The 23851-nt window shown below is 46.6% G+C and overlaps 3 protein-coding genes across 11 annotated transcripts; 1 reads left to right on the forward strand and 2 right to left on the reverse strand.

Annotated features, from left to right (window-relative positions):
- Nucleotides 1–1400: 1400 nt before the first annotated feature.
- On the forward strand, nt 1401–3956 carry LOC131674333 (uncharacterized protein C19orf47). Of its 3 annotated transcripts, none has more exons than XM_058952944.1 (4): nt 1401–1739; nt 1857–2688; nt 2760–3019; nt 3193–3956. In XM_058952944.1, exons 1-4 carry the CDS (start codon nt 1721–1723, stop codon nt 3315–3317), a joined length of 1236 nt encoding a protein of 411 aa, XP_058808927.1. In that variant the 5' UTR covers nt 1401–1720; the 3' UTR covers nt 3318–3956. The 3 variants fall into 3 exon arrangements, with proteins under 3 accessions (XP_058808927.1, XP_058808928.1, XP_058808929.1); XM_058952945.1 differs by having other exon boundaries at nt 2766–3019; XM_058952946.1 differs by having other exon boundaries at nt 2769–3019.
- A 94-nt stretch (nt 3957–4050) lies between these two features.
- On the reverse strand, nt 4051–8265 carry LOC131674325 (uncharacterized). 7 transcript variants are annotated; one of them, XM_058952931.1, is made up of 5 exons: nt 7353–8265; nt 5363–6672; nt 5223–5274; nt 4602–5057; nt 4051–4359 (listed from the first exon to the last, which is right to left on the reverse strand). In XM_058952931.1, exons 1-2 carry the CDS (start codon nt 7949–7951, stop codon nt 5958–5960), a joined length of 1314 nt encoding a protein of 437 aa, XP_058808914.1. In that variant the 5' UTR covers nt 7952–8265; the 3' UTR covers nt 4051–4359; nt 4602–5057; nt 5223–5274; nt 5363–5957. The 7 variants fall into 7 exon arrangements, with proteins under 7 accessions (XP_058808914.1, XP_058808916.1, XP_058808913.1 ...); XM_058952933.1 differs by having other exon boundaries at nt 4602–4783; nt 4985–5057; nt 5223–6672; XM_058952930.1 differs by having other exon boundaries at nt 4602–4783; nt 4918–5057; nt 5223–6672.
- A 1690-nt stretch (nt 8266–9955) lies between these two features.
- Nucleotides 9956–21719, reverse strand: LOC131674326 (uncharacterized). The gene is given in 10 exon segments (XM_058952934.1): nt 9956–15465; nt 15536–15965; nt 16025–16110; nt 16226–16951; nt 17035–17371; nt 17442–17698; nt 17771–19051; nt 19726–20169; nt 20391–20579; nt 21293–21719. Coding segments are annotated over 9 exon segments (4194 nt in total). The 5' UTR covers nt 20508–20579; nt 21293–21719; the 3' UTR covers nt 9956–14949.
- Between the last annotated feature and the right edge of the window lie 2132 nt (nt 21720–23851).

The following is a 23851-nucleotide window of genomic DNA, read 5'->3' on the forward strand; positions in this document are numbered from 1 at the left end:
AAGCTCTTTATTTTTCGGCGTTCGCGCGCGAGCATTGCTTCTTGACCTCAGTGCCAACGTTCTGTGTTTTCTTATTTCGAACGGACAATTTTTCAATGATTTTGAGTTTTTCAAATGTCGATCTGCCGAATTATTTCAAATCTACCAGTCAGTCGAGTCGCGGCTGCGCAAAAATATGCCGACAGGAAGCTATCTCGGATCGAGTTTCTTTGAATTTCTAGCTTTTTCAGGTCTTCTCGTATCGCAATCTATTCTCAAATGCCAAGTCAAATAGCTCGCATGCCAAATGGTTGAAACTACTATCTATAGATAAAATATGAAGTTTTCATTGTGAAGATAATTTGTATTATTTCTAGTGAAACTGAGATTTTCATTGAACACGCGGATGGAATTTTCAGCTTAGAATGGAAAAAAAATTTAAATGGTATTATTGAATGCATTAATTTAATACACAAAATATTCTGTCTGCCAAATTGATTCCAAATAACTTTTATTTTTATTAATGTAATTTAGCATGCACCGCACAAACTTTAAAACCTCTTTTAAACAACACTAGAAATTTATAGAATATTTTTCTTTATTTTTCGGCGAATCTATTAGCAAAATGTGAAGGAAGCCTTTAGCAATGTGACCATCGCCACATCATTACGCAAACATAAATTATCTAAAGAAAATTTAAGGATTTCGTGTACGTGAAATATTTTCCCTTCACCGATACAATACTATAGTTGCAAAAGTTTTAATGTAATTTTTGACTGGCGCACGGTATTGTGAAAATGAACTTCTATCTTTGCAATATAATCTAGGTTCGTCAAATTAAAACTGACTTCATATTACCAATTATTAATTTACTCTTCTTCCTCGTACAAAAGTCAAGTGAAAAAAGAGCCTGTTTGTTTGTGATATATTTAAGCTACACTTTCTAATATATTGTATATAATATCACTCAACACGTGTAAATATTTTAATTTAAAAATTATCAGATTTTTGTACAACAATTTAAGTTCTTCGATCAAGTTTTTCTGACAACCAGTTTGCTTTTAATAATCAGAAAATTACCTCTTTTTCAAATTGAAATTTAAATGTTGTTTTATTTATTGTGATAAAATAATATTTGTCATAGATAACTACAAATTATTTCTGTTTTGAAATTCGTTACATATTTTCCTTTCTGATTTTCTGTTTTTTATGTGAAGATTATATAAAATACATTAATAATACAGAATACAGAAATAAACTTTTCAAAAAGAAAACAAGTTTAGTAGTTTTTAGTTTAGTGTTTAGAATATAAAATTTAAAACTATTTCAATTTCCCGCTCATATTCGATCAATGGCATTTCGATAATATGTGCGTAGCGTTAGCGTATGTGGTTACCTTCGTAACAGTAACAGCAATTCGAAGCGGAATTCCGGTAGTTCAACCTAAACCTACATATTTTCTCTCTAAAATAATTTATAGCCTGAGGCGGCGTTGATTATTCCAAAATAGTCGCGAAAAAATCATCCGACGCTCGAAACTTTCACGCCCTAAACAAGTATCCCATACGATAGCTGAAGATTCTTCGAGACATATTTCTTAATGTTATTTATGGCTAATCTCAACTGATCGTGCGGCACTGGTTACTGAAGTGAAGAAAAAATTCTATTTTGAGAGTATATCACGAGACTGGATGAATATCTGTTAATTTTTTTTCCTGTACGTATAACTTCTGCGGATATCATGGATGCATCACTATCGAGTGAGTATTTATATTTTTTAATGTATAGTAACGGCCTATAGTTCATAATTTTGTTTTTGGTTACCTCCCTATCATTTCTTGTAATATTTTTACGCTAAAAATTGCTGTTTTTTTCAGATTACTGGGTACAATTTTTCAAAAATGCAGGTTTCCGAACGGACGTGGCAACAAAACACGCTTTAACATTTACAAACAACAGGATACAACCAGATATGTTACCAGATTTAGATAAGCCAAGTCTTAAGGAAATGGGTATTGCATTGATGGGTGATATGATTGCTATTCTTAGATATGCTAAGAAAATTGTAGAGGAAACATCGTGTCAAACTTTCTTGGTTAACTCAGAAGATACTCCTTTAGATAAAAATGCTGCAAAACCTCTTATTAAAAAAGTTGTTCCTAAAACAGCAACTAAAACTTCTTCAGCTTCTAAAAATAAATCAGAGGGTTTAACAAAAACAGTAAAATCAGTATCAAATACAGTTACGAAACCTAGTATTGCAATTAAGAAAAAAGTAGCTCCAACCATTAAAACATCTAAGTTGTATTCTGATTACATTGAAACCAAGTCCAAACCAAAAACAATACCTGTTAAGAGGAAGTACGAGATCAGTAGTGATGAAGATGAGGAAAGGTGGGCATTAAAGGAAGCAGAGAAGCGAAGCAAGAGTAATGATAATGATGTAGAATGTCAAATTTTACTGCCCAAGAATACATCAATGAGGAATCCAGCTATAGTAAAGAAGACTATAGAACAGAAGAAAACAGTTTTTCATAGATTAGGAGACAGTATGGTATCAAGTACAACAAGCATTACTGAATCGTCCAATTCTAATTTCAATCCCACATTCACAGTCACTGGTGTCACAGTTGGGAAAGATTCTCAAAAACGCATTTCCAGTGTTTTTAATCGTTTGGGTAACAAGGATAGTGAAACAAGAGAATCTTCGTAAGTCATAGATCATTTACTAAGACATTAATTATTACATTTAAGAGTTTAGTTTTAATTTGAAAATCAAGGTTTAGCAGAAACTCAAGAAATGGAGTCACAATTGGAACTCAGGGCATTCTTAAAACTCGACCTTCTATGTTTGGTACAACAGCTTTAACTACAAAACCTGCACTGAAAAAACCAGTAGGAACAATGCGAGCTGATGAGGAAGCCAATAGAAAGACAGGATCTCCAACAGTCAAGCAATTAGTCAGGACTGCTAAAAGTATGAAAATCAGTGAAATTCCTAGGAACTTTACTGTAAAAGTACCAGTACATGGTAAACTAGGTATGTTTACAATAACAAATTTTTTTGTGTTTATATTAACAACTTTAATTTGTAATTGAATTACTTATTCATACAAATAATTAAAGTTTAATTGTTCCATAATTTTATTCATTTTTTTTTTGTGAAATACATTTATTCTTATTGCAACTAATATATTAATTGCTATTTTTCAGCATCAGAGACTGTGATTCTTCCAGCAAAATCGCGACTAGGCATGTCAAAGCAAGTAACATTCAATAGGACAGCTACAGTAAATCATTTTAAGAAGCCAGGAGTATTTAGTAGACTAGGTGTTTAATATCATACTAGTGTTATGATAAAATACTAAAACATAGTTTTTTAAGATTGTATATATTTTATGTGAGGAACATCGATCAAGAACATCCATTGTCAATAACATATTTTGCGCTTGAAATTTTTTTTAGTAACTGATTTTTATGTGTAAAAATATGATATTATGTTTATTAACTTGTAGCTTGTGAACTGCTACTTCATCGATATTCATAGTATTTTAAAATATAAAGTAAATTTAGAGAACTAATTATTGTCAGTGACAAAACTTGAAAGATATAGTTTGGTGGAAAATAAATTTGAATTCTTATGTTTATCGAAAAAATTGTGCGCAATTTATATTTAAAAATGATTAAATAGTATTCAGATATAAAAATACTAGTTTTCTGAATTTACGACCAACACTGTTGCGTATTATGAATACCAATGAAGACTTTACATTAATGCTTCAAAAAATATTTTTTGAACCTTGTGTCAATTTCCAATCTCAATTCTTTAAATATGAACTTGTGATGTCAGAATTGTTAATTTAACTGTTTATTAACTAGAAAAGTGATTATTACCAGAAATAACTACAAACAATTTGCAAACTCGATACTTAACAAAATGTAAATATTTGAAATAAAATAATAAAATAAATAATTTTGAATACTCAAAAAAGCATTGTTTCTTATAATTATATAGAATTTAATTATATAGAAATGCTCATACAGGTTTAAAAAAAATAAGACATGTTCTTATTTAACGTTATTTTTATTATCACAAAATTCAGACATTTTTTAAATATCTTAGTCATTTGTTTTTGCCCAACACGAATTTATTTTTTTTTAATATTGTACTTTTTTATTTATCTATATATGCAACATAATACCAACGTAACAAAAACTCCTTCAAATCTATCTGTTTCTGGAGTGAAATAGAAAAAATGCATGAATCTTTAAAACATCTGTTTAAATATATACACTAAAAATGTAGTTGCATATATTCTGAGTCTTACACTTGCAACATAATGTTGACTTCTAATTAACTCTTCCAAGACCTGGAAAATACTATAAGATATTATTATATCATTGCCTTAATACCAGAAACACTTTGTCTTTCGGCTTATTGTCTGACATAGGCACTCACTGCAAGCATTGTTTACTTACCATTGAGATCAAATTTATTTATAAACGGAAAAAAAATTGAAAAAAATGATTAGCAAAGATTTAACAAAAAAAAAGTATGTAAAAGAGATTAGACCAGCAGTGCCCATGTTTGTTTTTGATTCATAAAGGATACTCTTATTCACCTTTTATAAGTCAAACAGGAAATGTACGACAAACAGCCGTAGACAAAAATTTCTCTTAATTTTAACAACCATCCAAAATTGGAAGATAAATTCTGGTTTTAAGGTTGATCAGCAGCTAGAAAAATATCTAAGGATGGCTCCAAATAGTCCATAGTTGACCTATTTTTCCAAGGCAGCTGAAACTTCATTTAAAGAGTGAATATTTCTTAGTCATATAAAGGCCCAGAAAATTGGGCCAAAAATAATTAATGAGCTTGGCATATGCTTCAGTCTACTCAATAATAATTGAATAAAAATATACATCCTATATTCTTACTGGTGGCAGTTCAATTTTAAACATCTTATAACTATTACAGTTGGAGACGATACTTTATATACTCAACCTGCATAGTGTTCATATATCTGCTTACATTAGTAGGCATTGGTTCTGAATAAATGTCCAACTATTGACTTTAACTGAAATATTTCAAACAAACTCTCAATTAGTCTACTCATGACATCAGTTTACATCATTTTGACTAGAATCCAGTCATCACAGGTATGGACAAAATTAAAAAAAAAAAACAATCAAAGATATTAAAGTTTTTGACTGGTCTAGTCTTGATAGAAGCCGATGCCCACCTTTCTTATAATTATCCAACTGCCACATCTTATAGTATGCCAAGCTGCAGTCCTGTAAAAAGTGAAGTATTCCTTTAATCTTGGAAGAGTTTTACAAAAGTGAGTTAGCCTAAAATCTTATTAATAACATAGTTCATTACTTTACATGTAAGATACGTTTAGTACATCTCTTATCACTAAAAACAACAAAAAATATTTGTAATTGAGGTTAAAATATTGAACAGATAGAGTAACGTTCAAATTTGTTGTATGAATAAAATTAAGCATGTATATACAAAACATTATTCATGATATTATGAATAATGAAACTGGTGAATTTATACAGACTATTATGAAATAATCATACTTATTCAAACTAACTTTTTTCAACACTTATACTCGAATATTCAATTTACAAAGTTTGAATATTAATTTTTCTATGAAATGAGATTGATAAAATATAGTAAAAAAAGCGGTAAACAAAAAGCGCGATCATCTTACGTTGCTTATGATAAATCCACCTTTCAAAGAATAAATTTTTCAACTGATAAATAAAAACTTGCTTATAAGTGATCCACCAGATACGTTTGCATTATACAGACCGTAAATATGTTAATAAATAAATAATATAATATGTATTTAGATATATGGTACATCCTAGTGTTGATCATTTGTATCATCACCCAGCTCTGTATTGGACTTCTACCTGTCCTTGAGCTTCATAAATAATCTTCGTCGCCATAGCATTTTTTATTTTTATGCAATATCCGAATTTAAGCTGTTAAAGTGGCAAATAGAGCAGTACTCCAATGAAACTCTGGTGGAGTTAATGTGGAGACAAACGCCGGCGTTATCGATACTATCAAATAGGCTACTTTCTTTTTCATTAATAGTCTTGGACATTTCGTTAATCTCCAATGGATTAATGAGGTTGTTTGCCGGGGCGCTTGGTTCCTTGTCTAATGAATGAAACAGCGTTTCTTCGCTAAACAAGTCTCCCTGCTCAAATTGCAATGGATTAACATTGTCAACAATGTTATCAAATAAATTATCAACACTCAATGGTGACAGATGACTGAGATCCGTGTTGGATAGGCTTACTTCTGCTTTGTCCACAGAATTGGACAATGCACTTATTGGTGTTGTAGGTTGTTGAATATTATGCCCCATTGAACCTCCATATTTGAAATACTCACAAAAACTACCTGATTGCGGTGAGAATGTCTGTACGTTCTTATGATCTTCATCTTCAAACAAGCTTTCAACACTAGGTGGATCTTCTGTTTTTATCACATTCTGTGTTGTAAATGGCATTGTTTTTCTGGCTATTTTTACTGGGTTATTTGTTGTCTGTTGTGCATAACTTAATCTCCTGGAGTCATCTTTACATACTTCCATGTTGTTCCTCATTACTGTCGTCCCTGAGAAAGGCATAGGCATATTGTTTTTCTTTGATGAATTGGTTTGTCCACTGGGGAATAAACAGAATAAAAACAATTTACAACACTGCTAAAGTCCAATGAATCAAGGTATATGTAAGCTATCTTGAGTCTAATGCAAGTTTAAGAAATGCTAACAAACATAAAATTTAAATAGAGTTAGACACTTCCATTGTTGTGGCAGCTTCGGTTGTTTTTGACATAACATATTTTACTAAAAATTTCTCAGTAAATTCTATGAATATTCTTTGATTTCATTTCCACAAAGAGCAATGACTGTAGCATCAACTGAATGTTATGACAGTGAACACAAACACAAACATTCTAATCGTTGCTCATGTTTGCAATGAAAATACAATATAATAGTCTAAATAATCAAAAATAAATATGAATTAGAAGCCTCAATATTAATTTATTAATAATAAATATTCAAATAAAATCTCTAATAAATATAAATAGATAGAAAACAACTGAATTCTATATGAAATATCATTGACCCCCTTAAATCAGAGCAGAGTTTGAAAAATAAACACAGATTTTAGTTTTAGCAGTGTTATTGAGAAAAGTTATTTTTTTCTTAATTTGGAAAAAAAACAATCCATATAAGCAAATCTAATCGTTGTAACTTATCAGCTAAAAACAAGTATTTATCAATTATACATCTACCTCGTACAATAGTGTACAAGAAGATAATGAAAAAAAACCTACATACCTGATAACCCAATTAAGTACGTCCGACGAAGCTGTATTAATACCATTATTACCAGAGACTGTACTATTGGTATTTGGCGTCAGCTGCTGTGCTGCGCCTTGTGAACCAGTCTCATGCATTCGTCTAAGTCCATTGTTCATGGCCTTGAGTAAAGTTGTAATCATCGTTTGATTTTTGAGAACTCCCTTGAGGTAGGTGACCTCCTTGCCGAGCCTTTTTATTTCGACGCTCTGTTTTTGGATGGTATTCGTGAGCTCTTGATTCTCCGCCTGGTAGTTCTGCAGTTTAGTCTCAATTCGCTCGATATATTCCTTCTTGCGCTGCCTATTTTCTCGCGCCATCAACGCATTTCTGTTGAGACATGGTCTTTTTGAAGGACCGCGACCTTTTCGTCGCACTGGTGCTCTAGAGACGGCTGTGTTTGTGTCCACCGAGGAATTGGATTTGTCGAAACTTGATTGTCGTGGTCTACCAGGTCGCATTCGATGTTGCTGCGCAATAAATTCTTGTGCTTGCGGGTCGACCATCATGTCGTCTTCTTCTTCGCTGCTCGTTTGTTCGTCCGCGTAGTCGATCATACTAAGCTTTTTGGTCGCCATACCCTCCACATCAGTACTTGGGTGCTTCGTTTTTTCTGGAGTATTCGTCAACTTATTTAAACGAACGATGATATCTTCTTGCTTTCTTGCTTAACCACGTATTTACGTGAGTACTGGTATGCTCAAAGTTGCCTTGGATACTTTTCCTTTGATTATAGCCACTTGTTTTTGTTTTGTACGAGATTAAATTGGAGATCGAAAGACGTATTAAATGTTCACTCTTCGACTGTCGTTACGGTACTGAGGCAGACTGAAACTTCACTTCAGGTTTCCGGCTACTGTGGAATGAAATAAGTGAGGCCAGTGCTTGCGATAAGTTCGTAGTTCAGAAGTCAGTCACCAGATGGCGTAAAGATAATTATGTAGGTTTGATGGGGTAGCAAGTTTTGCCGTCACGATTCACTCTCTTTTTTGAAGACTTTTTTAAAAAGAATTTTTTAAAAAGAATTTATTGTGTCTGCCATTTTGATTGATGGATAATGGTTGACAGTAGAAATGTCTAAAAGGCTATACAAAAGTGGTACAACTGGTAAAAGGAATTGACATATTTAGTGTATAAATTTGGAAGAATTGTTATGAAATATTCCGCTATAATTAATTTTATATGATTATTGCTTTGAAAGTTAGGTAAGAAGTTCGCAGATCAAATAATAATTACATTACTGCACGAAATGCGAAAAAATATGTTAAAATAGTTGAGGAAAGTATAAATTCTACAAATAACTCAAATGAAAAAATAAAAATCCTGATATAATTTCAAAAATTGCATCATTTATTATTTTCGTGCAAGTCTTATCGCGTAATAAATGCTAGCAAGTACGAGCAATGTGCATATGACAATATCGACAACATATGAATTATAAGTGAAATTAGCGATAGCTTCGGCTAATTAATTATGAGTTGAGCTGTAATTAAGCAGCCGTTAGCAAAAAGCATTGGCAAAAGCTTTCTAACGTCACGGTGTCGGATGTGCGAACAGACCAGTGTCGCAACGGCTGACGTCGGAGCGATCTTATTTGTAAATTCGCGTGTACCAATGCGGAGTCTCGTCCAATGCCTCGCCGCGAACAGACGTCAGTACCAACGAATCACGCGCGACCACACGCTGCATGAAACTCCAGAACGTTCCGCGAACATTTCTAGAAAGTTCTGCGCGCGGTTACATCAGCCGCGAGCGCGCCAATTCGAATCGACTGCGCTGCCCGTGGAATTTTCCAGAATGTTCGAGAAACTTGTTCGGCGCCATTTCTATGTCGTAGGCCGGATCGCGCGTTTCACTCTGTTTTTCTTACGTAAACACAAACGAGATTGGCCAAATACGTATGCAGACTTTCGTTATGATATTAAATAGCTCAAGTACGAAGGAAAAACCCGGAATAAAAAGTACATATATACGCCTGTATATTAAGTTTATAATGGCTGCTCATCTGTAATTTTGAGTATGCGCATTTATGCGTGTACTTGTCAATGTGTCTGTCGATGTCTGTTAAGATTTATATTGTATAAAGTAACGGCTGTTAAACAGAGATCTATAGGTATACGTAGCGAGGTAGTGCACTGTCGTTGTTCTCGTTGCAGGCTGCTTCAGTTCATTCGATTGCCGTGTTTAACACGACATCATAAAGACCACTGCCGTTACTTTAATTGTCACTAGAGCACATGAGTGCAAGAGAGCCATAAAAATTACTTGATGCAATTTAATTATGCGTTGCTTTCTAAAAATTATAATTCCGCATTCGTCGGCACTTTGTTCTGTAATATTTGAGAATTGAAGGATGCGACGTGTCGTTTTCGTATAAACGTGTAAAACATTTGAAAAGCAGTTGTTAGCTAGTAAATCGTACGATTTATTTCAATTGGTACGTTGATTTTAGAGACTTAAAGAGCGAATAAAAAAGCAGACTGGTTTCGTGTAATTGTGAGAAGCTGCGACCGTTGCCAGCGAAACGCATGGAAATGGATGTGCGCATGCGACTAGTTCCGTTGCTTATGCCATATGTACTTACAAATCGAATTATACTACTCGGTGTAACGCGATTTTTCGAGTGTGACTGCTTTCTCCGTGAGATAGAATATGAAACTGGAGCAGGCGATATGCAAATATTGCACTATTGAAATTCGTTGACGGGCATTCGACAATCGCGCCGAGTGAAATTGCATTCGAAACGACAGAGATAAACGAGCGAGGTAAACAATTCAGCCAACGGGCTATTCCAAATATTCTCTATGTATCTTTGCAATCTTTGTGAAATCGAACGAACGTACGGCAAGTTACATTTTCCGCAAGTCTCTCGTGCTTCTTTATACTTGTTCTCAGTCGTTCGTAGCGCGTACTTTTCGCTTATTCCGCGAGTGTTTCGTACGGATTCGCAGCTTGATTGCTGCAAGGGGACACATAACATGACTCGACTTTGATGTGCGGGTAAGCACTCGAGCGTCGTCTAGAGATGCGTTTGCGCGCAAACCAAATGCCACGGCCAGCCGACAAATTCGGTCGCAAATGAAAGACCTGTGATCTTTGAGATAATATATTTATTCATTGATTTGTTAATAATATGGAGTTTTCCTTCAACAATAACAGTGTAGTTTTTTCATAGTAGATATAGAAGTAGGCGTAACAATTGGGAGACGAGGTAGATCGCGCGCGAGGAACCTATAGCCTATACAACGCCTGTGCGCTACCACAACGAATCACCATTCCAACGTCATCGTCTCCAGCGCGTCAGCGCGTCTCTTATCGCGGCGCTCGTTTGGGGCTGTCCACAAGGCTGCCTAATCCAACCGCGTCGACTTCGCTCGCTCTGCCACTTTACGAGCTGCTATTTGTTTCTCGTATTTCTCATTCATTGCCGATTCGCAATTCACACGCTTCTCATGGCTTTGCCGTGTCACACATTCGCAGGGTTGACGAGCGCCCCCAAATTACACTCGACTTACTTCTGCTCGCTTCGAGCCAAGCAAACGGTCGGTTACGACAAATCGTCAATATTTTTGCTGCAAACCCATGCGTCTACCCATCGTATACAATCACTTATTTATTTCGTTTAACCTTTATTTTTTTATCTTTTGGCACAATTTAGAATTCGCACAACTTATTCTCGATATAGATGCTATTTTAGAATTCATTGCAGTAGAGTACGTTGCATTCTTTTATTAATTTATCACTGAGCAATTCGCATAATAGGAGTGAAAGACGAATCCGAGAAAAACACATGAAAAGACGCAGCAGGCACACGCAACCCTTCGTTCGCCATCTCCTTTTCATAGCAATAACAACGATGTAACGGTAATAGTGATGATAATAATGATGATAATAATAGAATATGAAGAGCAGCAATCTTAGCATTAATTGAACCGCACAATTATTTGGATTTGATCGCAATTCAACGCTTGTCTCGTCGACGCTACATCGCGCGATCGTTGTTGCGTTTGATCGATTGATCGGTAATATAGTCGTTTCGTTTCGTTTCGTTTCGTTTTAATGGCTGTGGGTACCTGAGGATTCCGATGCGCCACAATTCAAGGTAATATAGTCGCGCTACCGGAAAATCCGACGGGCAGGCTGTTTGTACGTTACTTGACGAGCAAATTAAAACTAGCCGAACCGTGGCAGTGTTGACCTCTGACGGAGAGAGATGCAGAGCAACGTCCTGTTGACATTGGCGTCTCGACTGCTGTTACGATGCATGGTCGAACCGGCGCCGATCGGTTTTACGCTCGATTGCCGATCGGGATCGCGAATCGTTTGGACACGTTCCGACTTGGGAACGGCGAGAAGCTCCGCTTGCGATCTGCGTTCGCTGCTCGTGCAGCGGCTTCCTAATGAGCGCCGCGGCCGAAACGCAGTCTGCGCGAAGCTACGATCGGCGGCGGGTAACGAGCGCCGATGCTGGCTTTTCGAATCGCAATGTAGTGTGCACTTGTGTTTATTGCCATCGTTATTACCATACAAAAGATGAAGCGACGCGACGACACGACGATCGCGACGGTTCTGGAGCTCCGAGCGGCAGGCGCAGGCGCCTCTGTATACGGCAAGTCGCATCGAATGGGTGTTGACCTCGCCGCGTGATACCATTGCTTGCAGTTTTCATAGAAATTTGCTCTCTAAACTCTAAAAAATCATCCCCTACAAGCTTTGCTTATGTATAACTTGTCGTTCAACGAGTAGCTGCGTTTAATAATGATGATAATAATAATAATAATAATGATGATAATAATGATAATGATAATAATAATAATAATAATAATAATAATAATAATAATAATAATAATAATAATAATAATAATAATAATAATAATAATAATAATAATAATAATAATAATAATAATAATAATAATAATAATAATAATAATAATAATAATAATAATAATAATAATAATAATTCTAATACGACTATACTCGCGCCTTTCGCGCTACTTCTTATCGTACTTAAATTTTTGGCTCTTCTCTCGTCGAAGATTATCACTCATTTTTTTTACTTGTTTTGTTTGTTTTCTGAACGACGTACCTATAACAGTAAAGATGCAAGGCAAACATTAGAATTTCAGCCGTTTCTTGCAGAACTTTGGTTTCTCTGTCGAGGCGAAAAACGCTCTTCTGGAGGGCAGATCGTTGTAAATTTGACACATGATGATACTTCAGAAACACGTGGTGGCAGGAGCGTGGCCAGCGCTTGTAGGCCTCTATCCAACGCAACCCGGTCCGCGCGCACTCGGCGACTTGAGCCGCGATCCGTTCACTCCGGGAGTACACCGAGTCGAGGCCGAGGCCGAGACCGAGGCCGAGAGAATCGACCGTCGCGCGCCTTATCCTTCCAATTCCGTTTCTCGCGGCCTTCCTCGTCGTCGTTCCCGTCGAGGGGCAATCGTATTTATAGATATTTACAAGAGACTTTCGAAACAACGGCTCGTTCATTTGCTTAAATTATCGTGTGATGCGTATGCCAACATTTCGAAGATGCAGAGAGATGAGGAGATGAAGGGCCACTTAACTAAATCACAGACAGATCTCGCCGCTTCGAGTGAATTGCGCAGAATTGCCAGCTATATCTTTTCCCGTTCGAGCGCAATATAGCTTATGTATGTATCAAGTCCTCCGTCATCAATTTGATTTGCTTAGGCTTCACAACAGTCTCCAACTCGCACTGCCCTCTACACGCTTCTCGCTTCCACTAATTTATCTCAAACGTTATGATCGCTATACTTTTTTCCCAGAACTACTTATTATACTGCGATATCGGATATAAAGTCAGTTCGACTACGTTAAAAATTCATGGATAAAATGTGTAGTTAATGTGCTGGATGTTGATTATTCATTATAGTGGCTAAATGCGCTTGTTTTCATTATTTTTTCCCGATAACTCTTGCGTGCGTAAAAACCGATCGATATACCTTGTACGTATATATCAACGACAAATGAAAATTAGAGATTTGCTCAGAATTCGACGTGTAAAGGAGGCTATCTGTTGAGTGTATTCGCCTCGATTCTCATGGAACGGCAGCTCTACTCTACTCTAAATTATTTATTTGCAACATCCATCTGTTTTCGCTATTTGGTACATGTGCGAGATATCGGATATAAACATTAACGAGCACTTTCCTTCGAGTAACCGTGTGCTTCTTTTGGAATAATTAACACGGCTTGTCACTTCACAACAGCTGCTAAGGATATTACTGTACGAGCAACGAGTTTCAGATAGAACTGATCGGTCAGTCAGGCGCTGGTCTACCCTTAATCTTGCATTCGAGAAACGCCACGACGATTTATTCGATGCACTTGAAAACTTGTTGGCTGGTTGTTTTCAAATTTTCGCAAAGGCGTTCGCACTGGTGACGTCGGTCGGCAAGGCGAAATCGAAGCTCCGTTTCATATAGTTATTGCCTTGGCGGTGAAACCTTTGGCGACTTGGCCCAGGCACCGAGTAAAATCCACTTATTTTTCGAGCACTTAGATCGGTATGCCGATTACGCAACCGATTTCTCGTCTCGTTTTTCTCCCGCAACCCGCAACCTTTTCCAAACGACTGGCATCTCAGCCAACCGACCGAGTGCCACTTGAAATAATCGCCAAATCGTTATCGTCTAAGTAATTAATTATGAAAATCATTAAATCATTTACGTTCACTTCCGACGTCATTATCGTTGGAGCTCTTTTCGTTCGTCGAATTTCACCGTAGCACTTTTAAACGAGGATTTGTGTTCGAATGGATAAATATTGAAACGCAGTGCGTGCGTTCGCGAAAGAGAAACGAAAAAAAATAACGCGAGCGTATCAATCGCCACCGACGCGCAGCTCGACCTGACCTAAGAATAGTGCGTACGGTAACCAAAATACGTATACGGTACACCGATTAGTGTGTAGAAGCAAGTGGTCTCGGTTGCGGAATCGAGCACAGCTAAGGAAGGAACGAGATGTTGCCTTGCCCGAGGACGTCACGAGTGGAGGTTCAAACGATTAGTGTCTAATATGAATGTGAAAAGGTTCGATAATAATTGGTATCCGAGTTGAGTACTGTTGGGCGGATATACATATACATATATGTATGCATTCGTTCTAAGGCCTCGCTCACGACTTGTCATTAAATTTATCAGTTCTGTTCGCTCAACTTATGTTTATTCCCCCGTTCGATAGATAAGACACGTGGCACAATAACGCTAAACTAAGGCTCGCATCGTTGCGGAGAATCGTCGAGCAGAGCGCGCAAGCTGTTTGTTGTCGGAGCTCGAAGGCAGAGACATCTCGGCGGAGGAGGGGCGCAGATCTAGGTGAAGAAGCGAAGGAGCGAGCGTGCGCGCGGTGAGTGCAGCAGGCAAGTGGAAGTAGTCGGGCGCGCGGAGGGTCGCGCCGGCGAGTAGAGCAATTGACGAGTCTAGGTGCATTGGTCGTCCGGCTGGGCGCGCCGCCGGCGCCGCTGTGGCCGCTCGCTCGAGTCGGTGAACAGCACGGTGATGTGGGAGTCGAGGCTGCTCCCCTGGAGCAGGCCCGTGCAGTCCGGCAATCATGGCGGCTGCAGCTGCAGGTGGTGCGCGCGCGCCGTCAGGATGGCCTTCAGCTCGGACTCGAGTTGGCGCTTGGCGCGCTGGCTGGCCGTCTGGCCGCCGACCGACGACTGCACGGGGAAGCGCGGCGACGCGGCCTTCTCGCCGCTCGCGCCCTTGTCCCGGCTCTCGTGGCTGCGGGCCCTGCGCGTGGGCTGCGTGCCCGCCCCCGCCGCCGCCGCCGCCGCCGCCGCCCCCGCCCCCGCCCCCGCCGGCGCGTCCCCGTGGACCCTCTTGCGCCGTTGCTCCCGCTCCCGCGGCGTCGGCTGCTGCTGCTGCTGCTGCTGCTGTGGCTGCGGCTGCGGCTGCTGTGGCGCGGGCACCGGCGGCTCCGCGCCGAGGCAGGCCGGCGCCGGCGGCCCCAAGCCCTCCGACGACTTGCTCAAGTCGATGCCCGAGCCCCATTCGCGCGACAGCTTGCGTCCGACCGCCGAGGTCAGCTCGGTGCTCGGCGACAGCAGTGGACTCCTCGACACCTGCGCGGTTCGATCGTTCGTTAGTGGTGTACCGATCGCTAGCTGCGCAGAGCGTGCGACGAGAGCCGACCTGGGAGCTGGCGAACACGGGGAAGGACTGGCCCCTCCTGGCGGGGCTGCGCTGCTGGCGCGGCGAGGCGGCGAGACTCTCGCCGCGCTGCGCCGCCTGGCGCGCGGTCGACTGGGGCGTGCGCGGCGGCGAGCCGCCGTCCCCGTGGCTGAGCCGTCGGCCCACCAGCTCCAGCGGGCTGCGCGCGCGCAAGTTGGAGCTGCTGAGCGTGAATTCGCGCGGCCTCGCGGCCTCGGCGCCGCCCGGCTCCAGACTGCCCGAGCTGCGGCTGCGGCTCTCGCCGCGGCTGGGCATCCGCGGGCTTTTGCTGCGGCTGCGGCTGCGACTACGGCTGCGCCGCTCCGGCTGGGCCAGCTCCTTGCGGATGGCGCCCCTGGACTGTTCGCCGGCCGCCGCGGCCGCGGCTTCCACCTTCTCCTCCTGTTGGGCTCTGCGCGCGGCGCGGTCAGTGCCGGCCGGCTGCGCTGGCGACTCGCCAGCCACACTCACCTGCGTATCTCCTGGATCATCTCGAAGAACTGCGCCTTGCTCTTGCGGCGGCGACGCTGCTCGTGCTCCTTCTGGAATAAATCAGACTTACGTACCCTGTTGAAATGCATGTCTGCGCTTGCGAATGGAGCGGTCCGCCAGCGGGGCCGCCGGCTAGGCGCTGGGCCGGGGGGAGGGGGGGGGGGCAGGGCGCGCGCTTACCCGCTTGACGCTCTTCTGGAAGAGCGAGGTGATCTGGCCCTGGCGCACCGTGTGCACGAGCTCGCGCGCCGCGTGGTGCGGCGAGACCAGCTCCACGCAGTTGATGAAGCGGTAGAGCTTTTGCGAGAAGAACATGACGTTGCGACTGCGCCAGATGGAGTTCTTGGGGCACTGGCGCAGCTTGGGCAGGCTGTAGCGGTAGAAGATGTGCTCGCCCACGAGGATGAGCAGCCCGAGGGCGACGCCGAGGCCCAGCAAGCAGAAGACGCCGGCCACCGAGGCGACTCCCAGCGGCCGCGGCTGGCCGCCGTGGTGCGGCTGGCCGTCGAAGCCCAGGCCCGAGGCGGCGCCACGCGCGCACGGCAGGCCGCCGTACCAGCGCTCCTGCAGGATGTCCAGCAGGCCCGTGCTCGAGTAGTTGGCGATCGCGCGGCTGATGCTCTCGCGCAGCGGGTGCCCGCGCGACAGGCCCACCGCGTACGTGTCCTCCTTGATGCTGTCGCCGATCTTCTCGAGGCGGCAGCCGTTGTCGGTCGCGCGGTAGTAGTCGATGATGGGCGTGTCGGCGATCAGTACGTCCAGGCTGTCGTTGAGCAGCCGAGCCACGCCGTCGGCAACGTCGCCCACGGAGAAGCGCGCCATGTACGACCAGAGCCGCGGGTCCGCCTGCTGCACGTAGAACTCGGCCGCCGAGGCCCGCGGCGCGGCCACGCGCTGCAGCAGGAGCTGCAACCAAGGGGTCCTCGTCACTCGCCGCCGCCGCCTCGCGCCGCCGCCTCGCGCCGCCCCGCGCCAGCCGCCTCACTCACGCTGCGGCTCTTGTAGTTGTTGTCGGTCGAGTGGAAGAACAGGCCGGCGATGAGCGCGGCGATGTTGGCCGTGTACGAGGCCACGAAGATCACCGAGAAGCCGCCCCAGACGTTGATCAGGAACTTATTGGGCCAGGACTTGGGCGCCTTGAAGGCCACCAGGTGGCCGCACAGCAGCCCCCACATCACCCACAGCGCCGAGGCGATGCTGAAATTCTTGCTGCGCTGGCGGCCCCAGGGGTTCAGCCCGAACGGCGAGAACCACTCGTAGGCCGCCACGAACATGGCCGTGATGTTGAGCGAAGTGAACACGGCGATCCAGAGCTCGGGGCTGAACCTGCGGCAGGCGGGCACGCGCGCGCGGTTAGGCTGGCCACGGGGGACTGCGCCGGGCGCGCGCGGCTTACGGCTGCAGAAAGGCCAGCAGCGAGATGTGGTTGCGCTCCTTGGGCGCGATCAGCAGGCTCACGCTGCTGAAGTAGTAGGGCGTGCTGAAGTCGATGACCTGCGAGCGGTGCGAGTAGACGCTGAGCGCGGCGAAGGCCAGCTGCGCCCGGCCCGACACTAGCTCGCCCACGATGCCGTTCCAGGTGCCGTTGCGCCCGCGGCGCCGCCCGAACAGCCCGTCGCGCGCCACGTGCAGCTCGAAGCGGAACTCCAGATCCTGCGACAGGCCGCCGCCCCGCTGTTACTGACGCACTGGCCCGCCGTCGACGAGGGCGCGCCGGCAGCCTACCTGGGAGACGTGGCGCAGCAGGTCCATCGAGTAGCCGAAGCAGCAGCGCCAGACGCCCGTGTGGCGGCAGAGGAGGCCGCGCAGGCAGGCGCCCTCCTGCAGGTCCATCACCATGGCGAACGGCGGCGACAGGGCCGTGACCACCCGGTAGTAGGGCATGCCGACGCGCTCGCCGCCGCGGCGCGCGTACGCGGGCACGATGCCGCCGCCCGGCCAGGTGATGGTGTCGAGGCGCACCTCGCGGCCCGCGCGCACCGCGCCCACGCGGCTCCAGCGCAGCTGCGTGCGGTTGCCCGGCAGCGCCTGGCCCTGCAGGTTGAGCAGCTGGAACTCGGCGGCGGCGCGCGACACCCGCGCCGCGTGCTCGCGCAGGCGGCGCGCCAGCGCGCGCGACACGTTGCCGCGCACCTCGTTGCCCAGCCACTCGGCGCCGGGCCCGCCGGCGCACTCGGCCGCGAACAGCTCGCGCAGCCGCGCGTCCGGGAAGCGCGCGTAGCGCGAGCGCGTCTCCAGCATGGCGCGGTCCAGCGCCGCGGCCGCCTCGCGCAGCCCGCGGCCCAGCAGCGACTCGGGGCCGGCGGCGCGCGCGCCGGCCGCGCGCAGCGCCAGCATGCCCACGGGCATGAAGCTGCGGGGCGAGCCGGCCGGGCCGCGCTCGGGCTCCTCCTCGGGCGGCTCGGGCGCGGGCCGCGCGGCCCGCCAGGGCTGCTGCTGCAGGCCGGGCTGCTCGTGGGCCGGGCCGGGCGGCCGCTCGGCGGGCGCCGCGCCGCCCGCCGTCTGCGGCCCCGGCGCGCTCGACTCGCCGGCCCTGCGCGAAGCGATCGTGAGCGGCCGGTGGGGGGCTGGCGGTGCGCCGGTGGCCTACCTGAGCTCCGCCTTGAGGTCCAGCCAGAGCCAGAGGAAGCGACCGGCCAGCATCTCGTGCCTGGCGGCCAGTTGGAGGACCTTGCGCGCGTTGGCCAGGTCGCAGGCCAGCACGACCACGCTGCCGCGGCCGTTCTCCTCGGAGAGGCGGCGCAGCCGGGCCGACAGCTTGCGCTCCTCCACCGGCAGGTAGACGATGGTGCGCGGCAGCAGGCTGCCGGTGGCGGTCTCGCCGGCCTCCGGCTCGGACTTGGGTCGGCGCTTCTGCTCCTTCACGAGGTTGTCGAGCGGCATGAGGCTCGGGTCGAGCAGCAGGTTGAAGGCGTGCCAGTGGGCCTTGTGCATGAGAGCCGCCGCCGCCGCGCCCATCTCCGCCGAGCTCGAGCCGATGCGGCTCTCCAGGCTGTCTTCTCGGCCCTGCGGCAATACGTGCGCGTCACGCCGCGTAATTCCGTCTTGCCCTCCCGTTCCCGCGCGCAACCTCACCCGCTTCTCGACTACGCGACCACCTCCCGCGGGCCTCCCGCGGGCCTTCCGCCCGATCTACCTGTCCACGCATCGGTTTTTCAAACGACACGCTCGTATCGCGATGTCGCGACGAGTCTACGGACATGGACTACCGCCCGTCGTGACTTTTCTTCTTTTACGTAAGATATTTTTCCTACTAACAGTTATAGACGTTCACCTAACTGGCACGGCGAATTCCGGATATGACGAGTCGACGTTTACGATTTATTTATTAGAACACGCACGATAATCTGCGATTAAAGAAACAATAACACACCGTAGAAGAAGGTTTGTCCTTTGCATTGTTTTAACGTCGATATGTTTCGTGAAAAACTGGATTCTAGGTAGCATGTGCTAGCTTTGAGAAAAAAGAATCTTCGGATATTTGCTATACTCGGCTTGGCTATTAGGAAATTGTATAGAAAATGACAAAATACTTGCCGTCTGGCGCACTGAATAATTGAATTAAAGTGGCAAGTGAGTCTGATGGAAACCGAGTTGGCACTGGACTATTGTCGACTGACCGGTGCTCCGGCGAAAAGCCGCGATCGCGAAGGGCTCGAGCAGCGGGCCGATCGGCTCACCTGCCTGACGAAGTCGCGGTGGGTGAAGGGCATCCAGAGGCTGGGCATGCGAATGGAGTTGGCGGCGGTGAGGAGGAAGCGCGCCGGCGGGCCGCCACCCAGGACCAACAACAGAATGGTCTTGCCGCGCTGGATCTCGTGACAGAAGGCGGAGACGAGCGCAGTGGGGTGGCTCGGTTGCTGCGGACGCTGCTCCTGCGGTTGGCCGGCCTCCAGCCAGCCCAACTCCACGTCCAGATGCACGAGCTCGCGCACCGCGTCGTCCCAGGCGCGCTGCACCTCCGCCCGGCTCGGCTGGCTCTGCGCCAGCACCACCAGCAGCCGCCAAGTGCCGCCGACCTGGCTCCCCCCTCCGACGCGGCCCCGCGCTTTGCCCGACTTGACCTCCGTAATCGGCTGCTGCTGCTGCTGCTGCTGCTGCTTAGCGCCAGCTTGCGCCTGCATCTGCGCCAAATATCCGAGCGCTCAGTGCGCGCAGGAAAGGAGGGCTCGCGATGCGAGTGTGCCGCGCAGCGCCTCGTTAGCGCCTCGCGACACTCGAGTCGGCTTCCGCCAAGCGACTGCAATTTGGCACGAGTCTCGCTCGAGCCGGCTGATCGGCTTAGACGGGCTTAGGGCACAAGCGCGGGCCGAGCTCGCGGTGCCACGGGGTGGACGGATCTTACCTGCGCCAGCTGTCCGTCGTCGGCGTGGACGTTGCCGTGAGCGCTTCCTGCGCCGCTGTCAAGGAGGCCGACGAGGCCCGACAGAGCCAGCGCAAACCCGAAGCACCAAACTCGCATCTTCCGCAGCCTTTCCGCCTGTCTTCGCTGTCTGCCGCTCTCCTAGTTACATCTTTTCAGCCAACAGCCGATCTGCAGGAAAGCAATGCACGTGTACAGCTTTTGCCGTTCGGTTGGTGCCCGTCGACGTCATCCGCGCACCGCCTAGGGCGACTCGATGTCACGCCGCGGCCCCGGTACTCGCACGTGCACGCGGCGACCTTCACCGACGGCAGCTGCGAGTTCGAGACGCCGCCTCGCGCAAGCTTCGCACATAGGTCCGCCGGCCGGGCGTCCAACCCGCAGCCGAGTGCTCCGACGGCGAACGACCGCGGGGGAATTCGTCGCGCCGCGGGTCGCGCCTCCGGAATCGCGCGAACGAGCCGTCGACGCGCGAACGCCGACACGGCCAGCACTGAGCTCGCGGCAAAGATGGCGAGTGCTCGCGCCGCCCATTGACGGGTGCTCGGGCGCCGCGCCAGCCCGCTTACGTCCATTCAGGCCGAACGTACTCGCACCGGGCCACGGCGCGGCGACGACGACGGCGCGGTGGGCGCAACGCCCGCTGGCTATCGACGAGCCGCCGCTCGAACGGGAAGCCGCCTCTCGGCGGGCACCGCGGCGCGCGCAGTGCTCATGCGCGTCCGCGACGGCACCGCCGGCACTGTCGCCAGCCTCGCGGCAGGCGCGACCCGCGCGGCCGCGTTGCCCGGGAGGCCCGATCGGCGGGCCGTGGACGCCGGCGCTGACCGCCGAGCCGCTCCCGCGGGGCGGCGACGAGCGATCAATGGGCTGGGGCTACGCACCTGCACTCGCACGGGCGGCAGACCCGCCGCGACCGCGCCGGCGGCGGCGACGGCGCAGGGCTCGCAGCGGCCGACTGCCCTGGCCGCCCGGGGCGCACTCGCGCTGGCTGGGTCGTCGGCTGCGCTGGGCGCCACCGGGCCGCATCGCGCACGGGGCCGCGCCGCTGCGGAGCCCGTCGGCTCTCGTCGTCGGGCAGCGCGCGCAGTGGAGCAGCTCGTCGTCCGGTCAGGCGTCGTTCGCGGAGCGCGAGTCGGCGCCGCTGCTTCCGCCGCTCTCAGACTGGATGCTGCCAGCCATCTTCGCAGCGCCCGCTTGCCACTCCCTCCCTCGGCGCGCGCCCTCCCGTGACGTCACTGCCCGCGCCCGCCCCCCGCCCGACCTGCGCCTCAGCCGCCGCGGTCCGCGCCCCGACGGCCTCCTCCGGGCCGCGGGATCGGCATCTCGTTCCGCGGCTGCGGACCGCGTTGGACTCTGCTGAGCGGCGACGATTCGGGCGAGGCGACCGCAGTCGCGAGAAGAGATTTGCTTTGGCCTCGCTGCTCTGCGTCAGCGCGGTCCAGACGAGGGGGAAAGCCGCGCTGGTGGACTCTCCGCTATGCTGCGCTGCGTATGATTTTGCAAGCACCAGTCGCAATAAGACGCCCTCGAACGACCGCGCGCTTCAAGCTTCATTTCAATTTTATCGAGACGCATTAACCCGCTCAATTCTACGCGTACAATGCTGTGCTATCTTGCTCGCAGATCGTTCGGCTTAACCTTTGCGTTGTCCGTCGAGTCGACCTAGCCCGTTTTTCCTCCCGACACGATATATTTACGGAACTTCAGCAAAGACATAATGTGACAGGGTTGGGGGGGGGGGGGCGGCCGAAGCACATGGGCAAATAAAACGACTTTCTCGGAAGTGAAGGCTCGTTAATTTTTAGATATCGTGAGGGAAAATATGTAAGTAAGTGTATTTGAGCGCGCGTTTGTATGTTATAATGGTAGTCTACTGAAACAGTTCTTTTTATAAAAAAGCATCTGCCAGCATAGTACCCTATACGATTTAAATACAAAATTGTATTAAAAACAATACGTAATTTGGTAACGTTTTGTCTCGATACGCCTCCGTTGAACTGCTCCTTGGACCAATGACAATAATGAATACCCAAGATGTAAAAGGGTCAAACGAAAGACTATATAGTACCTTGTGACAGGAAGAGACGTATTTCTGATCAAATACCACTACCGGATCCTTATCGACGAGTCCAATCTTACAGTCTAGTATGAAATAACGTTCTTTTAATCTTATTACTCGCAAAACTCAACTGGAGCGAATATCATAATATAATAACCTTTCGAACTGGAGTAATAATCATAATATAATAATCTTTGGAAACTAAGTGGACGAAAGTAAACATACTGTTCACGGAAATTCGGTTCAAGTCGTTCGTATTGTATTTAATCATTTTGCGAACGCTTCAACCTTTTATGAGGATTCTTTATTGGTCATGTTTTCCAAATTTTGTGGAAAATGTAAAAATGATTGCATCAAGAGGTTTCTTTCCATTTCTACAGATATACAATCAATGCAAAAGTTTTACCACTGTGTTCGTCCAATAGTTTACAAATGCCAAAAACAATTACTATATCAATAAATAATGGTATAGCTCGAGTGCGACTGTTGATAAATGAGTCAGCGTCGAAGAGTCGACTTTCCTTATCTCTCATTTAATTGAAACATAAAATATTCGTAAAAATCGCTCCAATCTGTCGCTAAATCTGTCGCTCTAAAAATACCGACATTTTTCACTCAAAGACATGTGAAAATAATTTAGAGTTGATTTCAATATTTCGAAGGGCAACGAAGGTTGTCGGTAGCTCGTGTAATAGGCACAAGTATTTTCAATTTCCGCAGCATGTTTTATAAAATTCCTGAGAGCATGCACTAAATGCGAAAATTCCATAAAACGGCGCCGAATCATATTTTCTGTTAATTGGAATTCTTTTGAACACTTAAGTATTTTTTTCCAAGTTCAAAATTCGACCCGATTTCGTATACAAAATCAACGTACGTAGTAGCATTCAATTCGTCCAATTGTAACGTGTGTTTATAAAAATCTTGTACTCAGAATAAATACTAGGAGAATCGTCGACATCTTCCAGGCACTCCAGCCTTACTAGAACAATTAATCATTGTGATTATATAATTAATCAGTTAAATATTTTTGTTCCAGATAAAAACATCAAGTGAAAATAAGGAAATGGTAACTAAAGACTATTCCATAATGAACAGTTTGGTAATCAAACTACTCCTCAACTATAATTTCTGATGCTAAATTTCTTTCTTGCTGAAATGGAGCTTTATTATTATAATGATTAATATTATTTCATATAATTAAAAGACTTAATGTACTTTTCTTGTTGACAGATGATATCCGTGGGTAGTTGTAGGTTCCGTATAAATAATTCTTAATTATTTTCACGTCATTAAAAATGTATATATGGTGAGAGAAATGAAAACTGTTCCGACTAAACCAAGATGCTGATTTATGAAATCAAATCTCGAAATTCAACAC

Source organism: Phymastichus coffea, unplaced genomic scaffold, assembly GCF_024137745.1.
Source record: "Phymastichus coffea isolate CEN01 unplaced genomic scaffold, Cenicafe_Pcof_1.1 PCOF00231, whole genome shotgun sequence".
In the NCBI taxonomy this organism is placed as follows: Eukaryota; Metazoa; Arthropoda; class Insecta; order Hymenoptera; family Eulophidae; genus Phymastichus; species Phymastichus coffea.

Coding starts and splice junctions, on each gene's coding strand:
- LOC131674325 (XM_058952931.1), bottom strand. CDS start 7,951: ATGGCGACCAAAAAGCTTAGTATGATCGACTACGCGGACGAACAAACG. Junction 6,673..7,352: donor GTACTTAATTGGGTTATCAG/GTATGTAGGTTT, acceptor TTTATTCCCCAG/TGGACAAACCAATTCATCAA.
- LOC131674333 (XM_058952944.1), top strand. Junction 2,689..2,759: donor AGTGAAACAAGAGAATCTTC/GTAAGTCATAGA, acceptor TTGAAAATCAAG/GTTTAGCAGAAACTCAAGAA. Junction 3,020..3,192: donor ACCAGTACATGGTAAACTAG/GTATGTTTACAA, acceptor GCTATTTTTCAG/CATCAGAGACTGTGATTCTT.